Source organism: Copadichromis virginalis, linkage group LG17, assembly GCF_057382275.1.
Source record: "Copadichromis virginalis isolate Kocher_CV1m ecotype Utaka linkage group LG17, C_Virginalis_male_GT1.1, whole genome shotgun sequence".
NCBI classification, from domain to species: domain Eukaryota; kingdom Metazoa; phylum Chordata; class Actinopteri; order Cichliformes; family Cichlidae; genus Copadichromis; species Copadichromis virginalis.
In genome coordinates, this window is record NC_140634.1 from 24840324 (window position 1) to 24860423 (window position 20100).

The following is a 20100-nucleotide window of genomic DNA, read 5'->3' on the forward strand; positions in this document are numbered from 1 at the left end:
GTTGCTTCCTAATCAGAAGGTCAGTGGTTTGATCCCCAGCTCCTCTGGTCTGCATGTTGTCCCAAATGCATTAGTGCGTGTATGAATGTTATAGTAGAAAAACAAACAAAACAACACAAATGGGTGAATAAGGCTTGCAGTAAGAAAGTGCTATGAGAGATCAAATAGAGTAGAAAGGCACTATATAAGCACCAGTCCATTATTCATTGGAAATAACATAATTACAGTTACTTAAATTGCCGCAATGAGCTGTGACACATCAGTCTGTGTTGCTATGATGACTTTATCTCTGTGTTTACGTGAAAAAGCAATTAAAATCCATCCATTCGCTTCCGCTTATCCTTTTCAGGGTCGTGGGGGGGCTAGAGCCTATCCCAGCTGTCTTAGGGTGAGAGGTGGGGTACTCCCTGGACAGGTTGCCAGTCTGTCGCAGGGCTAACACATAGACAAAGACAACCATTCACACTCACATTCACTCCCCCATTCACACCTATGGACAATCTAGTGTTTCCAATTAACCTATCCCCACAAACTGCAAGTCTTTGGACGGTGGGAGGAAGCCGGAGTAACCGGGGAGAACCCACGCAAACAAGGGGAGAACATGCAAACTCCACACAGAAAGACCCCGGCCTGATGTTGGAATTGAACTCAGGACCTTCTTGCTGTGAGGTAACATATTCACATATTGTTGGTGTTCACTGTCTTGCCCGATGACACTTTAGGACACATACTGAAGGAGCTGGAAATCAAAGCCACCGATCTTCCCATTAGTGGATGACCTACGCTGTCTCCTGAGCCACGGCTGCCTGACTTCACAGAAACAGGCCTTGGGACTTCTTTATGAAACATCCTGAGGTCTGATCATTGCTTTCAAGAAAGATGCTTCACAAATCCAGTTTACTTCTACTATTAGTGCACAAAGAAAATGCCAGAGAAGCTCTCTTCGAGGACAAGAAGCACAGTGACAGTTTTATGAGGGAGTCAGCAAATGACAAAACTGTTTTCAAGCTCAAGCACAAACTCAAAACAAGGAGTTAATATGATGGGAAGCCGCACAACAGCTACCAGCTCATTAAAATACAGCAGGTTTTGCAGCTTTCAGTCGAGTCTATGTATAACTTTGTTTCTAAAAACAAGTCCCAAAGACATTATCATTTCAAACCTGTTCTGGAGTTCTCCTGCATAATGAGCCGAAGTTAGAGGAAGTATAATTAATACAACATCATGCGAGTCCTTGCAGCAAACTGTTGACTGTTGCAAAGCTCCGTTTTCATTACCCTGCATTGCATTCCAGTGATATTCCAGCCACGTTCATGCCATTACCCAACTGTACAAGCACAGGTTTCTCTGCGTGCAGTGATTTAAAGCTGCTATAGGTGCTTACTGTCAGGAACCTAATTTCATGCTATGTTAATAGCCCCATAACTCACCTGTGCTGAAGGATATGAGCCTATTGGTGTTTGATTTGTGTGCGGCCAGCTTGCTCACAAGGGTGCACTGACTTTAAGGGAAGTTTACCATGGATACTCAAATGTACATATCTGAAATAGATTGGCTTACATGTTATTAGTTTGGTGTTTTTCTGCCATAAAGAGCAAAAAATGTGACCTATCCACGTGTCTCAGGAGTGAGTGGGAGGCCAGGCATTCAGCCATTATCTCTGCATGTGCTAACCCTGGTACAGATAATGAGAAAACCTGGGTGGAGCATGGGAGTGAGGTGCCTCTCCTAAAAATAAACCTTGATCTATGGACTCGGGTCACTCTGCTGCATATTTAGCATATTTCTGTCTGCTTTTGAGGAGGGGGAGAAAAAAAAGAATGAGGAACGGGGGTGCTTAAAGGCTGCTGCTAAGTGTTTCCTTTCATGCCAACACAAACGCTGCTGTGCAACTTAAATGCCCAATAGCATTCCAGTAATGCATTACTGAAATAGCCAAGCTCAGGCTCTGTATATAATGAACACTAAATTTGTATTCAAAGTACCCAAGAAGACTCTGAGAGCTTTAATAAGTGGCCCTATCATGCATTTGTAACCCATAACACATTTATGGTAAAGAGGAATAAAATGCAGCGCTCGCTAGGCTGTAAAATGAGCAGTGCACGTAAAAATATATTATACATAACAGTGTGTAATAGCCACTCTTGCATTCACACATTTTCATTTATTTGACAGTAATGCTGCAGTCAGGAGCTATTAGGTGGGTAATTCTGTAGCGAGCAGACTCAAGCCGAGCTCGCTCCCCCATGAAATTGTTTGTCCAATCTAAGGAAGTATTCAAGAAGTGTTTCTCCCAAGCCTACCAGATGTTTGCACACAGATGTCGAGTGGGCCAGGAGTCCACAGAACAGGGGATTTTCACAAGAGAAAGCCTTGGAAATATTTTTTTGATTTTTAAATGAGAATCTGGTGATTGTGATGTGTTGTTGTTTCATAGAAGAAAAGAGTCACAAATCAGGTGTTCCTGTGATGAATCCACTTCCTTATTTGGCACACCTGTTCATCAGATCATGACATGGTATAAAGACGCAGTCAAAAAGATCTGGTGAAGTTCAAACTGAGCATCAGAATGGGGACGAAAGGTAATTTTAGGGGCTTTGAATGCAGGTTGATGGTACCAGCCAGGCTGGAGTATTTCAGAAACTGCTGATCTACTGGGATTTTCCCCACACAGCCAACTCTAAGTTTTACAGAGAATGGTCTGACAGAAAAATCAACTGAGCAGCTCTGGGTAAAAATACTTTGTTGATGTCAAGGGTTAGAGGAGAATGGCAAGATTGCTACAAGATTATAGGAAGGCAGCAATAACTCAAATAACTGCTTGTTACAACCTGAAGAGGACAACACATTGAAGCAGACAGCAGCTAAAGACCACACCAGGTGTGGTCACCTGTCAGCTAAGAACAGGATTACGAGGCTACAAATTACACGGGCTCACCTAAATTGGACAATAGAAGACTGAAAAAACGCTGTCTGGTCTCGCGAGTCTCGATTTCTACTATGTCATTTGGATCGAAGGGTCAGAATTTGGAATAAATAACATGAAAGCATGCCCGGTATTAGCGGTTTGGGCTGGCGGTGTTGTTGTAATGGCGTGAGGGATTTTCTTGACACACTTTTGGGCCCCTCAGTACCAACTGAAACACTACAGCCTACATGACCATGTCCATTCCTTTATGCCCACAGTGTACTCATCTTCTCATGGCTGCTCCCAACAAACTAACAGAAGAATTAAAGCATGTATGAAGGCAAAAAAGTGTAGCATTAATACATAAATTAATACTATTTGTGTGTTTAAGTTGAGTATTGCCATATTTGAATAGTAGGCTAGCGCTCTGGAGTTGTAAGTTCATGCTAGCACTGGCGAGCACACTTGATTAGCGAGGCTCATCTGTGACTCGTTATTAATAGAGATGCTAACAGGGCTAACATTGAGTATCTTTTAGGACAAACAATTGTTAAATCAGACTAAAGAGCACCCACCAATCACTCAGCACAGAATGTATGTTTTTAAAAATAGGGGGGAAATTAGCTAGAGAAGCCAGACTGTAAACACACTCTTCAACTCTGTCAAGTTGGGTATTTTAATATGGGCATCAGCTCATTCTGTAGCTTCAAGAGTTCAAGAAGAGCTTGTTTCATGATCAGTCACTTGCTGTCATATAGCTTGAAATATGCTGTATTGGTGTCTATTTGCACAAAGCTCTTTGGCTGCCCAGGGAAAGGGATGTTTGAGGTCAACCTATGCAGAAGCAACAGCGTCATTTTATGTAGACATAAAGGGTGCGCCAATCTTATCATGATCAAACATTAGGAAGTGTTATTCAGAAACTGACACTGCTTTCTCTAGAAATGTATTTAAAAAGACAATTGATGGAATTCTTATCAAACTGGATATATCTCATTTTTGTTTGCTGAAAGGTTTTTCAAGATAAATTATTTTAAAATGTTAACGCTGTTCTCAAAGGTCAGCGCTGCATTACCTCACAATGATGATAATAGAGGCTTGGCTAATCTAAGAGTCTGAAGCTTGATTATTGCAATGTCTCAAAAGCTAAACCAAACTTCAATATCACATAAATGAATACAGGAGGGCATATATTAATAAAACTACTGAATCACTGAATATAAAATACAGGCTATGTGAGCCTGGTAAATGAGGCCAAGAATGTGAGGACGTACAGATTCAAGTTTCTTGGTGGAGAGCTTTTTGTAAAACCCGGAAAGAATACTTCTTTTTTCTTTTTCCCCAAAGTTGATCCTGGATTTATGCTGCTGAGCTTCCTGTTACAGTCCTGTTGTAGTTTAATCCTCCATCATGTCCAGGACTGTGAGTCAGCAGAGCTCAGCACTGAGCTACAACAGCAGGAAGGAAGTTAACCGGACGGAAAGCAGATGGTAGTAGGTGACACACTTCCTATAAGATACCGAAGAAATGCAGCAGTGATCCATTTGCTGATCCATTCATTTTGGCCCTCTAATGAAACGGTTTGAATGCAAGGCACAAATTATAGCAAGTAGGAAGTTTAAAACAAGAAACAGCAGGTTATTCAAGACCAAATGATAAGTCCCTCTTTTAAGAGTATTAATTTTTTCCACCCATTGTATTTGTGATATCATTCTTTTGGTCACTACCCAGAGCTCGTGGCCACAGGTGAGGGTAGGAATGTAGATCAACCGGTAAATCGACCGCTTTGTTTTCACTCTCTCTTCACCACAACAGACCAGATAGAGGTGCATCTGACAAATCTACAGCAACTCCAGAATTTCTGGGGAATGTCTCCAGCGCCTTTTTAAATCTATAACTCAAAAAATTAAGGAGGTAATAGAGATAAATGGTGGTTCAACCCAGTAATAGTAAGATATTCTAATAAACCTGCAGCTTCTGGAATGGCCACTCGATGATGCTAATCATCGCCATGAAAATAACAGATTTACAGCCTGGTACGGAAAAAATATTTGGAGTATATTTTACAATAACTGTATAGGTTGATGATATATAACAAATAAGCTTGTTATTAGGTAATGCTAACAGCTTGCTAACCAAATAAGCTGATTATTAGCTAATGCTACCAGCTTGCTAACCAAGCTTGCTAGCTTTAGCTAATAATTTAGCAATCCACTCTCTAGTTTAATATTTTTCCTTAACATTTCCACTGACTAAACTAGACAATTGTTTAGTCTGTGTGAAAATGAACCCATGCTGATATCCTCAAACTGTAACAAAAGTGTAATGAAGCTAGAATCAGTCTCAGCTTCATCTGTGACTTACCAAAGCCAATTTTTTCTTGATTAATCTAGTCAAAACTACACTCATCTATAGGTTCTTCAGTGTTCCCTTGACAGAGCAGGATGTTTAGTTTCCTGTAAATCCAGCCGACATCTTTTTCTCCTCTTTTCGAGATTCACACATCGCAATCCAACCCACCTTGAATCCAATTTTTCTTAACTGATCGTGTTCATCTTTGTTTGTGTGGCAGACATGAGCTGTCACGTCACCCGTGCACCTCGATTAGTCATCGTTTGTCATCTAGCAAAACCCTGCTGTTTGTCCACAGAGTGAGCAGAGGGTTTTGCTCATCTCTCAGAACCTAAGATTATGCTTGGGAGTTTAAAATTAAAACTGGGAGGAGGTTTGTTTGAGGCACTGTAACGATGGAGTTGGGAAAATACAGGGAGATTAGACCATCATAGTAACAAAAATGAGTGAGAGCATCTCACTTAACCATCGTTGTGGATGGTTCCTAACCTTGAAAAGCAGAGCAAGTCACGTCATGGTGGAGATGACATGACGTGACCATTTAGGTCTGCTGAGATTTCTTGCGCTTTATGGAGTTTTAACATTAGTCACCAACACAAACACAATTGAGAAGTCCAGTTCAGTTCAGTGACTTGAAAAAGCATCTTTTTCAGAAACATACATTTTTGACTTTAAGTCTTAATAAAATATAAAACAGTTGAGTTACATAGGCATTTACTCCTACATGGTTATCATAAAGAGGAAAATTAAAAACAACATAACAACATAATTTGTAGCAGTTACAGCTTGTAGTTACCGCAGCAATTTCCTAATGTTGTAAACCCGCTCAACATTTGGCAATAAAACCCTTTCTGATTCTGAAAATCTCACCACTAGATGTCAGTAGCTGAAAACGGAATTCTGTTTTCTTATAATTCTAGATACAGTAGCCACTGTATGACAAACAACGGTACCTGGCGTTCATATGTAATAAGTCACTCCGCTCTCTGATACGGGTTGATGAGTCAGTGTTTGTTTCTGTCCAATAGAAAACAAGTGGTTGAGAATATCCTGAACTAGCTAGCAGCTAAATATTAGCTGCTGCTAGCCTAAGCTCTTTAAACTTTTTTAAAAGAGAATAAAACGATAGTATGATGAATTTTAAAAAGTACTTTTATACACGTTTTCATAGCTCAGAACCCTGACTTCAGTTCAGACTTGAGGTGAATAGGAAGACGATGACGTTTTATCCAGATGTTTGTTGTTTCTTTCTGTCTTTCTTCTGTCACATTTTTGCTTACTTGGTAGAGGGGACCTTTTTTAGATGATAGATCAGCGGTCCCCAAACTTTTTTGCGTCACGGACCGGTTTATGCCCGAAAATATTTTCACGGACCGGCCTTTAAGGTGTCACGGATAAATACAACAAAATAAAACTAGTACCGGTACCGAAAAAAAGAAGATTTATTCATAACTCACGTGAAAAGACCCAGGAAAACAGAGTTAACGATAAAAACGATAACAAAATAACGCTGAAAACCGATAAGAACCCTGAAAACCATACATTTCACACCTGAGCCTCAACTCTCGCGGCCCGGTACCAAACGACTCACGGACTGGTACCGGTCCGAGGCCCGGGGATTGGGGACCGCTGTGATAGATGATAGCAGAATTCATCAAGCTGTTGAAAGATGTAAGTAGACACTAATCGGTGGATTTTTCTATTAAATAACCTTAAAAACTTACTGACTCAACCTTGAGTCAATTAGTGATGGGTCGGTCGCGAACGAAATGGCTCGAGCCAGCTCCTTATCGCGAGCAGTGTTTTTTTTTCCTTTTCTTTCTCTAAACCTCTCTCTCGCACTTTTTTCCCGCTTCACTCCGCATGCGAGCCTTGTGCTTTACGCTGGGAAGAGGGGGGAGGGGCGGTAGTTACACTCAGTAGCACAGGAACAGAGCAGGAGGGAGAGAGAGAGAGAGAAAGAGCCAGGGACAACAACGTCACATTAGAAAGGTATAGTAATCATCCACAACCATTTTCAGTTGCAGATGATAAAGGATTCAGAAAGTTTATTCATGCAGGCCCATATGACAGAGAATATCTCAACTCTGCATATTTTTATATATTTTATATTGTTTACTCTATTTAATTTGTAAAATATGTGTATACACACACACACACACACAGAAAAATATTTAGTATACACATCCAGAAATGCATATACTATTGTATATTGTACATATATTAGTTTCAGATGTAGCCATTCTTGTATTCTGCTTGTTTACGTTATTGTATTTTGCACAACTCTGTTGCTTGTGAAGCTCGCACACAAGAATTTCACTCATATGTACTGTACCAATGTACCTGCACATGTGATGTGACAATAAAAGTGATTTGATTTGATATGCATGTTCTTTTTGTTTTCATATTATAATTTATATTTAATTGTGTTGTGGTTTGTAGTGTTTTGTGTTGTTTCACTTTAAATTTGTAAAAGGAAAAAGCTGAAAATTTAAATAGTTAAAAGTTGAAATGTGAATAGTTAATTTTTGTATTATATGATTTATTTATTACATTTTATGTGGAGTAAATAAAAGTATATTTACGGTGGCCCCTACAGACAAAGCACATACAAACTTCAAAATACGTACGAACTCTGAAGCACGTACAAACTCCAAAACACGTAAAAACTCAAAACACGTACAAAAGACAACAGAAGTGCTCCAGGATGCTAGGCGCAGTGTTGAGCTTTTGTTACCTAGTGGCTACACAAGCCAGCAAGTACCAACGACTGGATTTGGTGTGTGGTAATAACAGGTAAATGAACTTTTTTAAAAAAATTATTTGACTACATTTTAATGCTTGTGTATAAATACACAAACAATACACATATGCTTTCATGCTTTCAATTGTGTAATTTAGGTGATTTAGGTAGCTCTGTTTTGGAAGTTCAGTTCATGCTAGAAATGTGTTTTGGAGTTTGTACGTGTCTTGTCTCTAGGGGCCACCGCATATATTTATGTATAAACATTTATAAATAAAACCACTTTTTTTACATTAGTAATTCCTTTTGTGCATAATTTTATATTATTGTTAATAATAAATTAATTAAAGCAACAAAACAACCTGAAGAGTCGGTTCAGAGCTGAAAGAGCGCTTTTTAGTGAGCCGAACCGAAAGAGCCGGTTCTCTAAAAAGAGCCGGAAATCCCATCACTAGAGTCAATGACTTTTGGGGGAGCGCGCCCCAAGTGGCCAGTGGGGGAACTGCAAGTTGTGGTACTCCAGCCTGGAAGATTGCCACTTTGCATGGTCCCATTATTGACCCTGATGATTGGCCCAAAACATCTCAGTAATTATTGGACAGATTATCATTTAATTTTCTACATTTAGTCACCAGATGATGAACTCTAATTAGGCTAAAAATCTGAAGTACATTGGTTGAAGTATTTTTGAATTCAATTAAACCATCTTACAAATTACCCAGTTTTAGTGATGATAATCATGGTTCCTAAAGCATCCCACCAACACACACGAAGTCTAAAATTTCCTATAACTCCAGGTTAAACTCTTGCCTGTATACACTGAGTCCTGATGTTTTCTTCCAGTTTGAAACAAACATCAAAGACAGGGAGCATTAATTCAAACCATTTTTTCCCTATAACTACATGGAGTCACACTCAAGGCCAGGAATCTTCTTTTCCAATCATCTGTCAAAATCCTCATGAAGACATTTTGCTCGAGACGCTCGAGGAAGCATGTCCATATCACAGTCAAGATGCAGACCACACTTCTTAACCACATGCTGAGGCAATGGAAAATAGAACAGCAAGACACTTTTGCATGACTTTAGGCAATTACAACATATACCACAGCTTAATCGCAAAGCTTTATCTAAGGATTGGAAATCATCACAGACGCAGACAGCTACTGACGAAACAGGGAAAAGGCTTGCTGCAAAGGTGTTTCCTCACATGGTCTTTACAAAAAATGTCAGTGGTATGTAGTGGAAGGTCAGTTACTTAATGTGCATGCGTGTTTTCTGATTCTTCACTTTATTCAGAACCCAGTATCATCCTCTGGGTTTCCATTAAAAGCAGCGAAGCAGTGTAGGCTGAGGAGTGTGAATACTACTGCAGGGATTTTAAGCTCAGGAAGGAAACTGAGCACAACACGAGCTACATGTCACGAGTGTGTGAGCTGTGTACGTTTACATCTTTGAAGCAAAATATAAAGAAAGACTGATCAGAACTGGAACTGAGTGGCTCAGACTGCCTTGGAATAATTAAATGGTACATAGTTCACATGATAGTCTGCAAACTTGAGCACCATCTACTGGTAGTAACAGAACCTCAAGAGGTTCAATCTAGCCTGGAAAGGCAGGAGGAATAAGGGGTATATAAAAAAAATAAGCTATTAAATAATGTATGCATACTAAATGGCAGGATTTAAAGACTGCAATGATTTTGCCTCAGATTAAAGAATGAACGCATGAATCAAATTCAATGTTCTTTTTTTTTTTTTTTTTACTTTAAATAAACCATGAGTTTTGTAGATAAAGATGTGTCCTGCCACACAAACATCAGCAAATAACATGGACAATTTCTGTCTTGGGCAAATTTTGTTTACATTAGTAAAATTAGTATTTTTTCTTTTGTGCTAAAACTGGCCTGCAAAAGGGTTCGATCTGGTTTACTGCATGGTGCTGCGAAGTATAGAAACTGCAAAAAGGGGTATAATTTTTGGAACATGCTATAATGGAAACCTATCAAGACTAAATGCTGGCTAAGGAAGTATTTGTACAGACTCCTGGTCCAGAAAGGCCTGCAGTACTCAGGCAGTGCATGAACAGCTACTGTCCTGGAGATCGGAGCAGTTCATCTTGGTACCCCTGTCCAGTCAGATTTCCACCAGGAACAATTGGATCAAGCATGCCAATAGCCTGGCCTCAGCAGACTTCTGACGACAATGTTTTGTATGCACTTTTGCATATCTGTATTCTGAGACCACTGGCTTAAGAATGCAGTAAATTGAACCAAATATGAGGCGTACATTTCAATTCGGCACACAGTTTACCAGTCCCACCGTTGGCTAAAAACCAGGCAATTGAAACCATAAAGTACTCATTTTGTTAAGAGTGACAAAAACAGACAATTACAAATGAGCAGATTTATAAGCTACAACCTCTGTAGCTTATGAACAGAAACACTGTAAATAAAAGGGTGTCCCATCTGCTGAAACACCTTTAAAATGAAGAAAAGAGAGAGAGAGAAAAAAAAAAAAAAAAAAAAAAAAAAAAAAAAAACACCACGGGAAAATAAAGAGACGTGGGAACTTTACAATGTACAAGTTTATTTTTAATGAACTCTTCAGTGGTTGGTAGTCACAGCACAACTTGCATGTATTAAGCCACACACCTATTTTACAAGATGATGGGAGAAAAAAAAAAGAAAAAAATCAAAAAACAAAAAACCCCAAAACAAAACAAAAGAAAAAAAAAAAGTTGATGGTCAGTCCATCTGCAGTGACTTTGTCTTAAATTCTTTGACTAAAATATCCTTAAAAGGCCACTGAAATGCATAAAATGTTCTCAGATGAATGGAATATTTGATGGTGGCAATTTTGCTTCAACCTGACATCAAGACTCCTCACATGGCATTGACAGTGCATGTAGACATTGTAGAAAGGACTGGGTTAGCAATACCTAAGATACTTTTTTTTCCTTTTTTAAGTGACAACACCTTGGCTATAATACTAGAGCTTAAAAAAAAAAAAATGGAAACAAAATTAACAGCACTCTTCCAAGAAACTGAATACAAAGAAAGTGAAATGTAGTGAAGCGATTATTTCTCTTTTTTTTTTTTCTTTTTTTTTTCAACTTTTACAATTGTGCGAACACTTATTTTAAAACCGGAAAACAAAAGCACTGAACACTGCCAGCCGTCCCGTGAACAAGAGAGGCTCTACTGTATTGTATCCAATGTCTTTAGTCTATAAAGGAAAAAAAAATAATTATAATAATAATAATAATTAAAACACACCTGTTTGTCCTCTGGAATTTTTAATAGTAACAGACGGGAACCATAAATGCATGCCATGTGCTGGTCTCAAACAAATACATACAGGTATATACAGCATCACTCAGTACCTGCTAAAACAAAGTGAGAAATACAGAGTATAAACTGACTACACTACAAACCTAAAAAAAAAAAAAAAAAAAAAGGAGGGGAGGGGAGGGGAGGGGAGGGGAGGGGGAGAAGGTGAGCGATGGGAGTGGTGGAAGAGTGAAAAATCCTACTTGTGATGGACTCGTCATCATTAAAGCATTTAAAAAAAGAAAATGAAAAAAATGCATATTGCACATACAGTGAAAGCTTAAATTCCACCAGGTCCGCCTCATGTCGCTAAAGCGAGAATCCAAAATTTCCCTCTTGGAGGAAGACACGCAGAGGTACAAAAAAAGAAAAAGAAAAAAAAAAAATTTTGGAGGGGGTGGGAGAACTGTGTGTGCATTAGTGATCTGTGGGTGGAAAGGGGAGAAGGGGGGTGGTAAATAAAGAAAAAAAAATGATGGGGCCACAAGGAGCTGATATTAGGCAGAAGTGGCACTTTGAGGGTTTCGAGGGGAAGTGGAGGGACTGCACAGCACACAACACGTACACGGGAAGAAATGTTACATCAAATAAGAGATTGTGGCACAAATAAAATCAGGTGGTGGATAATATCTGTTCTTCAGAGATAGCCCGGAGTGGGCGGAGGAGCGAGTCAGAAGAGACCGATGCAAGTGTGTTTCTTTTTCTCTTTATGTACAACTAAGGCTTACTGGTTAAATAGTTTTCAGGCTTCCCCGCCCACAATGCTTTTACATGCTGATCTCACACACGCACGCGCACACACACACACACACACACACACCTTCCTTTTGCTCTGTAAACTCAGTGGTTCTATCAGGACAGCAGCCACACAATCTAGTGGGTTCAATTCGAGGAGGTGCATGGGGAGGGGAGGGATGGATGAACATGATGGGTGGATGCTGCAGTGGTGAAGGAGCAAAAGGGCGATTAAGAGTCGGGAGAAAAACAATGGGAGAGGGGAAAAAAAACCCAAAAAAAAAAAAAAAAAAAAAGGGAGTCTTGCCTCCGATGTCTGTTGCAATTAATATCTAAATGTGCAATTCCATTAGTCACTGCCATGGGGGACTAGGGGGGTGCAGAAGATGGGGCGGGTGGGGTCTGTTCTACTTGGAAAGCTTGCTAATGACTCGAATGAGCGCTCCGTTCTCGTCCTTTAGTCTCTGGTTGTCTGCTTTCAAGTCTGGGAGCATCTGAAAGGTGATAAAGGGAAACAGGAGCGAGAGAGTGAGAGAGAGAGCGAGAGAGAGCGAGAGAGAGAGAGACAAGGCTTAGACAAGTCTCGCCACGTAAACAAGTTAAAAACCAGCCACGGCGCTTTTTTTTTTTTTTTTTTTTTTTTTTTTTAAACAAACCGTTAACTGCAGACTGTGTAAAGCAATCTCAGGAGTCACACACAGCATCTAACTTTTGGCTGTCCGACTTTGATTAAAGAGGTAAAAACGAAACCCAACATCTTTGTTCCAAGTCAAAAGTAAAAGCGGGCACACAACAGGCCAAAGATTCTGGGAAAGCCATGCAGAATCTAAGTGGCTGCTGCAGGCAGCCTCAAAAATACACACAGCAGAGGGGAAAAAAGTCACATCTGATCAAGTGCAAATCTGTTAAAATGTTTAACGTTAATGTTCCTGACTTAAGGCCATTATACACATGCTCATCGTCTGCAGAAAATTATTCCCTAGCTCAGAATCATGCAGACTTGTTGCCAAATGCAGTGATCTGATGGGTCAGATCTGTTTAAAAATTGCAGTCTGTGTGAACGGCTGCATTAAGAACACGCGAGTCGAAAAACACTCTTTAAACGCACAGATTCCAGCTGATCTCGCCTTCAAAGCTGTCTACTTGTGCACCTCTGCCTCATCTCCAGCACGGCAGCCAGTTTAAGACCGCTTCATGAAGATCCTGTTCTGACAACGTACGCCTCAGATTTTATTGAGATTTTTACCCCAAAGTTGTGCAGACAGAAAACACTGATTTCTGTCTCAAACTTTCACAGAGAGGATCATCACTGGCAGTTAAAGCTGCTGGGGCTTCTTGCATCGACTGAAGATGCTACTTCTTTGTGACACTGTCTAACTTTTAATATGGGTTCTTACTGTAGCATAGAGCTGGGCGATAGAATGATAACGATATGTATCGCGATATAACTTTTACTCGATAGAGAAATTAAGCTATCGCGATAGACTTCGCCGCTCTTGTCCTCAAAAAAAAAAAAAAAAAGTCAGCCAATCCAAATTAAGTAGCGCAGAGCCGAACCAATCACAGCCGCAGCGTCACGTCGCGTGACTTGTTACGTACAGCACAAGTGCCAAGCCACACGTGTGTTTGTTTGGGAAGCAGCCAGCGGGTAATAGTGATGGGATTTCCGGCTCTTTTTAGAGACCCGGCTCTTTCGGTTCGGCTCACTAAAAAGAGCCGGCTCTTTCGGCTCCGAACCGGTTCTTCAGGTTGTTTTGTTGCTTTAATTTATTTATTATTAACAATAATATAAAATTATGCACAAAAGGAATTACTAATGTAAAAAAAAAAAGTGGTTTTATTTATATATGTTTATATATAAATATATGCGGTGGCCCCTAGAGACAAAACACGTACAAACTCCAAAACACATTTCTAGCATGAACTGAACTTCCAAAGCAGAGCTACTAGATCACTTAAATTACAATTGAAAGCATGTGTGTATTGTTTGTGTATTTATACACAGGCACTCATATATATTCAAATAATTTAAAAAAAAGTTCATTTACCTGTTACTACCACACACCAAATCCGGTCGTTGGTACTTGCTGGCTTGTGTAGCCACAAGATAACAAAAGCTCAACACTGCGCCCTAGCATCCTGGAGCAATTCTGTTGTCTTTTGTACGTGTTTTGAGTTTTTATGTGCTTCGGAGTTTGTACGTGTTTTGGAGTTTGTACGTGCTTCAGAGTTCGTACGTGATTTGAAGGTTGTATGTGCTTTGTCTCTAGGGGCCACCGTAAATATACTTTTATTTATTCACTCCACATAAAATGTAATAAATAAATCATATAATACAAAAATCAACTATTTACATTTCAACTTTTAACTATTTAAATTTTCAGCTTTTTCCTTTTACAAATTTAAAGTGAAAACAACACTGCAAACCACAACACAATTAAATATAAATTATAATATTAAAACAAAAAGAACATGCATATTCTCTGTCATATGGGCCTGCATGAATAAACTTTCTGAATCCTTTATCATCTGCAACGTAAAATAGTTGTGGATGATTACTATACCTTTCTAATGTGACGTTGTTCTCCCTGGCTCTCTCTCTCTCCCTCTGTTCCTGTGCTAGTGAGTGTAACTACCGCCCCTCCCCCCTCTGCCCAGCGTAAAGCACAAGGCTCGCGTGCAGAGTGAAGCGGAAAAAAAAGTGCGAGAGAGAGGTTGAGAGAAAGAAAAAAACAAACAAACACGTGACGGCTCGCGATAAGGAGCCGGCTCGCGTCGTTCACGTCAAAGAACCGGCTCTAAGAGCCATTTCGTTCGCGAACGACCCATCACTAGCGGGTAATGGAGCCAGCGGTAATGGAGGAAATGAGTGTGCCGACTAGAAAAATCAACCGAGCGTGACCGAAGAGAAAACAGATGATGGTTGCAATGCCGGAGAGATTGTCGAACGGAAGAGCCATAGAAGTTCCGTAGTGTGAAGGTATTTCGGCTATTTCAAGTCTGACAAAAAACAGAGTAGCGTGCACTGTAAATTGTGCCGAAAGCAAGTTTGGAAATACAATAAACTGGTGCATGCGTCACACTGTGCGCCACGTTATTGTTTCGGTGAAATGAATTTCTACAATACTGTTAATTCTACTCTCTGCAGTGTTTAAATGCTTACATATACACACAGTTACTGTCCCTCCACACATACGACTCGGTTCTGCTTCTATGCCCCAGCTTTGTTTACTTTTTCCCACCGAGGCTTCTAGACTTCTGATTGGCCAACATTTCTGCACGGTTAGGAATCTAGCGCCACCTGCTGCTTTGGCATGTTCATAGCAGCGTTTTCCTTCATTTCTGCCTTTATGTGTGGACGGGATTATTTTTAAAACGAAAACGGAAAATCTCCGTTTTCAAAAATACCCGTGTACGTGTGGACGTAGCCTCAGTCTCTGACTGGAAGCGCTAATTCGTCATTCGGCTTTTGTCAGACTAAAGTAACTGTTAAAACTGTTTGAAAAGCTTAGCTATACAACAAGGAGAGATTGAGAATTTCCTTTTAGTTCTCAGTTTATTTGATATTGACAAAAGTTAGTCAGTTTTGTCTGTTCTTCTGTAAAACAAACTAAGATTTATTTTTAGAATTAATATTTTGTTTCTAAGTGGAATTGACAATTTAGTCTGTTTCGTTTGTTCTATTTTGAAACTTAAACGCTTTAGCGGCTGCCTTGTGTAGTTTGCAATATTTGCCTTTATCTATCTGAAAAAGTCTCATGTTCCTTAAGTACATCTACCCTGTTGACCTTATTATGGGAAATAAATATTTAAATAAAAACAAGCTGCTGATTATTTCACATTTTACTTGTGAGCAACGGCACATTTAAATCTTACAAATATAGTTATTTGGCTTATATCGTGATAGATATCGTTATCGCCTGAAATGAAAAAAAAAAACATATCGTGATATGAAAAAATCTCATATCGCCCAGCTCTACTGTAGCATGCTGGCAAACAGCCTGAACTGTGGAACGTGTCATCGCGTGCTAATCTTCCAACACCGCTCACTCAGCTTGGTGGCCTGGCTCTTTTTTAACTCTTCTTCAAAATGCAATGCAACTTCCACATTGCCACGAACACACACACGCAAGTGGTCAGAATGAGATTTTTAGAGAGCGATCTAAAAAGCAGCTGCTCCACAAGCGGTGCAGGGCTGCACAACGAGATGACCCTGAAGAGGAGGATGTGCCAAATTTAAATCAGGTAAAGTTTTAAATTTGCAACAGGCAGAGATGCAAAACTTTGTGATCACAGAGCTGAATGAGCTGTAGTAAGTAAGCCAGACTTTCTCTTGCCCCATAATTTATAAAATCCTGGAACTGGCTGTCAGATGTAAAGTTTAAATATCTCCCATAAAAGCACAATAAAGACTTGAAAAGTTCCTATTTGGACAGCAGCATGCTTTCAATATGATTAGCTTATTAAATAAATGACTTAAAAATATTCGTACAAGGGCGTAAGACATGTTCTACAGTGTTTAGAGGAGACTGCCCCAGAGACCTGCTTGATTTCATATAAGGACTGACTGCTTGTTTAACTCATGACACTGAACACACTATATTGTGTACAAGTCCAAGGTAAAACCATACGTGTATGCATTAATCTTAAATATTTGTTGATGTCATTTGGTAAACTCAACAGAAAAGGAGGGGAGGATAAGGTGGGTTTGGTCTCTGAAGGTTTGGGTCCAAAGAGTTGATGCCATAGGAAGCCACTTCATGCAAAGAAGCCAAAACAAGCCAAACAGAACTACTGAGCTCCCCCTGAAGTAATTACCACAAGTAGAAACTTCAAAGAGGACACTTTCCTTCACAGTACAGTCAGACCTGTCAACCCGCAAACACTTACCTGAGCTTTGCTTTATTCCGTTATCATTCAGATGTTATTTGAAATATTTAGGATAATGTTTTAATGCGTTTTAGAGGTGTGGAAACCACCTGACAGGCGTGTACTGCAAAAGGATAGTGTCCTGCTGTGAAAACCAAAGAAAGACACCCTCCCCACTCTGAAAACAAAAAGCTCTGGGGAGGCAGAGGGGGGCAGAAAGGGTTGTTTTTCAAAACCAGTGATTGCTGGACGGCTGGACACCTGCCTGTCTATGGGTGCGGGGCAGAGCACGAATGGAGCATGAGAAGAATGGGGTTGCAAGGGGGGAGGGGACAAGGAGGAGAAGAAGAAGCAGAAGAGGAAAAAGAGAGAAGAAGAAGCAGGAGATGGTGGTGGACAGACGGACGTGGCTTAGAGGTCGACGGTGGGCAGCTGGCTGCAGGCCGACTGCGAGAGCTTTGCCACCACACGGGCCAGGGCCCGGTTCTCAGCCTGCAGCCGCTCCTTAACCTGGCGTAGGGCCTGAACCTGCTTTACCTGGGGGAGGTTCTGCAGGAGGGAAAAAAGAAAAGAAAAAACCAAACACAACACAGAAAGAACAAAGAAAGAGGAGGAGGGACGGGGCGAGAGTGGCAGGAGAGGAAACATGTTTGAGGAGACAGAAATCAAGAGAGAAAGGATTAATGAAAGACAGGACAATATAAATTAATAGAGAAGAGGGGCCGAGAGAAGGACAAAGGGGGAAAACAGAAAAGGAAGACTGTTAGAAAATGGGGACAGATTTTGGAAATTGAAGGAATGATTAAGAGGTTCAGCTTGATGCTTGTCGACAGAATGGAAAAGTGACACTGATAAGATCGGCCAGCTGGCTAAGCCCTAAAAATAAACACTTTGTTATCACAGTGATGGAGAACACATGCTTGCTACGGTTTAATAGATTTCCTCTTTTCTTAGCTAAAAAACATTTTCCCAAAAAGAAATACTTAATTAATCATCCTTAAATGTTAACAGTGGACAAATATTACAGCAGCTGACCTCAGATGTGCCCTGAAGAGCAGAAGGTGAGATTAGCAGGTGTACAAATGGAGACAGAGGTGGTTAACTGTGCCGGTCCAAATATAAAAACCTAAACACAACTGTGCCTAAGATTAATATATATTTTTAATTATTCATTTAATATGCCAAGAGTGAGGTGTTTTAGTATGAGCGAGACTAAGAAGCTACACAAAGAGGGATGCACTGCGACTAATGTTTAAAGTAACAGCTAACAGTCTAGTTTGACTTTGATATTTTCCCTGTTTTATTTCCAGGGATACAAAAAAAAAAATCTTGTGCAAAAATAAAAAATAGAAATAAAAAATAAGTATCCTATTTCAAAGTCTGTCATCATTTATCATCCCTATATATGATAAACAAAGCTGGTGACTCCAAGTTACTCTTTTTTTTTTTTTTTTTTTTTTTTTAAATTACCTGCCATATATTCAAGAAAGAATTGTCAATTTCGATTCATGACTTCTATTAGCTTACAGTGGTTCTCAAAGGCTTCACCAAAGAGTCCTCTGACACATTTGGTAATGTTTAGCTACTTGTCAAGTGATGCTAAGTCTAAACTAGTTAAAAGAGTAAGATTACCTCCCCTGTGTGAGGGGTACCTGGACCCAAATACTCTGAGCGGCAAGTGTAGCAGTGTTACTGTCTGTCAAAATTATCTGATTAGGTATATAATATGCCATTTACAATTTTTTTAAATTCAGTATGTGTGTGCTGGGTACCTTAAGTTCCTCCTCCATCTCAGAAATCTTCCTTTCTAGAGCTCTTCTTTCCTGTTGGGTGGAGGAAAGCAGATTAAATCTGAACCACGACACAAAATAAACACTCCAGTGCAGGCATGGAAGGAGAGGTGTAGGAGATGGTCGGGATGTAGTGGTGACAGGGCACGCTTGAACACAAGCTTATCTAGTGAGGCATCTGCAAGCGGCAGCCAGTTCAAACTTATACATTCAATTCATTTAAAGCCGTCTAAAGACTGGAATGAGTCGAGAAACAGGGATGAAGATGTTTAGAGGTTGTGTTTGATGGTTATAGCTAATGAAATGATTCATGGGCAAGGATGTCAAATGTCTTTAAACCCAAAAGACAATCCTATAATGTAAAAGGCGACAAGGAAAGAATGACTTGTATGATGACAAAATGTTGCTTAGATTAAAGCATGGGCTTAAAAATAATGGATGATGTGGCTACAGGAGCTGCAGCTGAAGATGCCAAAGCCATTACAGAAAGGGTGAAAACACACATGCACACGTTTTTATATAACAGCAATTTAACAGCCTGCAATTATTCAACTTTCTACAGAAACTGAGGTAATTTCACACACTTTCACACACTGGAAAAACAAAAATAAGCAGTCTTGAGAAGTGGTGACCACACGCTGCCTCTGAGGTTCAATAAACAGGTGAATAAAGAAGGTTGCAGTGTTCTGGGTGGCGTGGAAGGAGGGCGGGCTTCCCTTTGACCCTCAGCTACGTGAGAGACGACAGCCAGCAGCAAAGAGGAGACTAACACAAAAACTCAGGGTAAGATCATACCACCACCCAGATGATATTGGGGCCTGCTTGTTACCTTCAGACATAAACCCATTGGGGCAGTGTTACTGGGATGTTTAACCAAAGTAACTGAAATAAACTATATTTAGTCTGAGACACACAAGTTATACATGTTTTTAGTAAATGTGTTAATTTAAAATAAAATAAAAAAGGGACATTTGCAACAGAAGTGGGTTATTACACTAGCTCATTACCCTTTTCTCCATCTCAAGCTGTGATCGGTCAGCGTAGCGTTCCTGCCTCTGCAATGGGAAACAAAACTGTGTCAGAAACCTTTACAATCCCATCAGGATGTTTAGCCATCCCATGAAGTGCTTCTCTATACCTGTGTGGCCTTCTCTAGTTGTAACTTCAAGTCTGCCAGCTCCAGGTCTGTGTCACGTAACTGAGCCTTCAACTTCTCGTTGTCAGCTAATGTTTGCTCGTAGAGCTGAAGAGAGGACCAATCAGATCCAACAGTCAGAAAGTGCAGCAGTCAAACTATTTATAATCAAAGATTTGTTGAGACTGGCCTACCCACTGAGAAATGGGGCACATACATAAGCTTTGGTTTGCATTTT

General features: G+C 40.0%; 2 protein-coding genes across 15 annotated transcripts in view; both read right to left on the reverse strand.

The window, feature by feature from the left end:
* pawr (PRKC, apoptosis, WT1, regulator) overlaps window positions 1-5311 on the reverse strand; it is a 79508-nt gene extending 74197 nt beyond the window's left edge. For 2 of the 3 annotated variants that reach the window (XM_085437264.1, XM_085437263.1), the window contains exon 1: window positions 5273-5310. The gene's annotated coding sequence lies outside the window, so the exon portion shown is untranslated. Of the gene's footprint in view, window positions 1-5272 lie in introns of all 3 variants that reach the window. The other variant, XM_085437265.1, reaches the window with a different exon arrangement.
* Window positions 5312-11466: 6155 nt separating this feature from the next.
* Window positions 11467-20100, reverse strand: part of ppp1r12a (protein phosphatase 1, regulatory subunit 12A) — a 62566-nt gene continuing 53932 nt past the window's right edge. For 9 of the 12 annotated variants that reach the window (XM_085437454.1, XM_085437453.1, XM_085437455.1 and 6 more), the window contains 5 exons: window positions 19866-19970; window positions 19735-19782; window positions 18710-18760; window positions 17203-17486; window positions 12507-12562 (listed from right to left, as the gene is read on the reverse strand). In XM_085437454.1, coding sequence (XP_085293580.1) covers window positions 17349-17486; window positions 18710-18760; window positions 19735-19782; window positions 19866-19970 — 342 coding nt within the window. In that variant the 3' untranslated portion in view covers window positions 12507-12562; window positions 17203-17348. Of the gene's footprint in view, window positions 12563-17202; window positions 17487-18709; window positions 18761-19734; window positions 19783-19865; window positions 19971-20100 lie in introns of all 12 variants that reach the window. The other 3 variants (XM_085437460.1, XM_085437459.1, XM_085437456.1) reach the window with 1 other exon arrangement.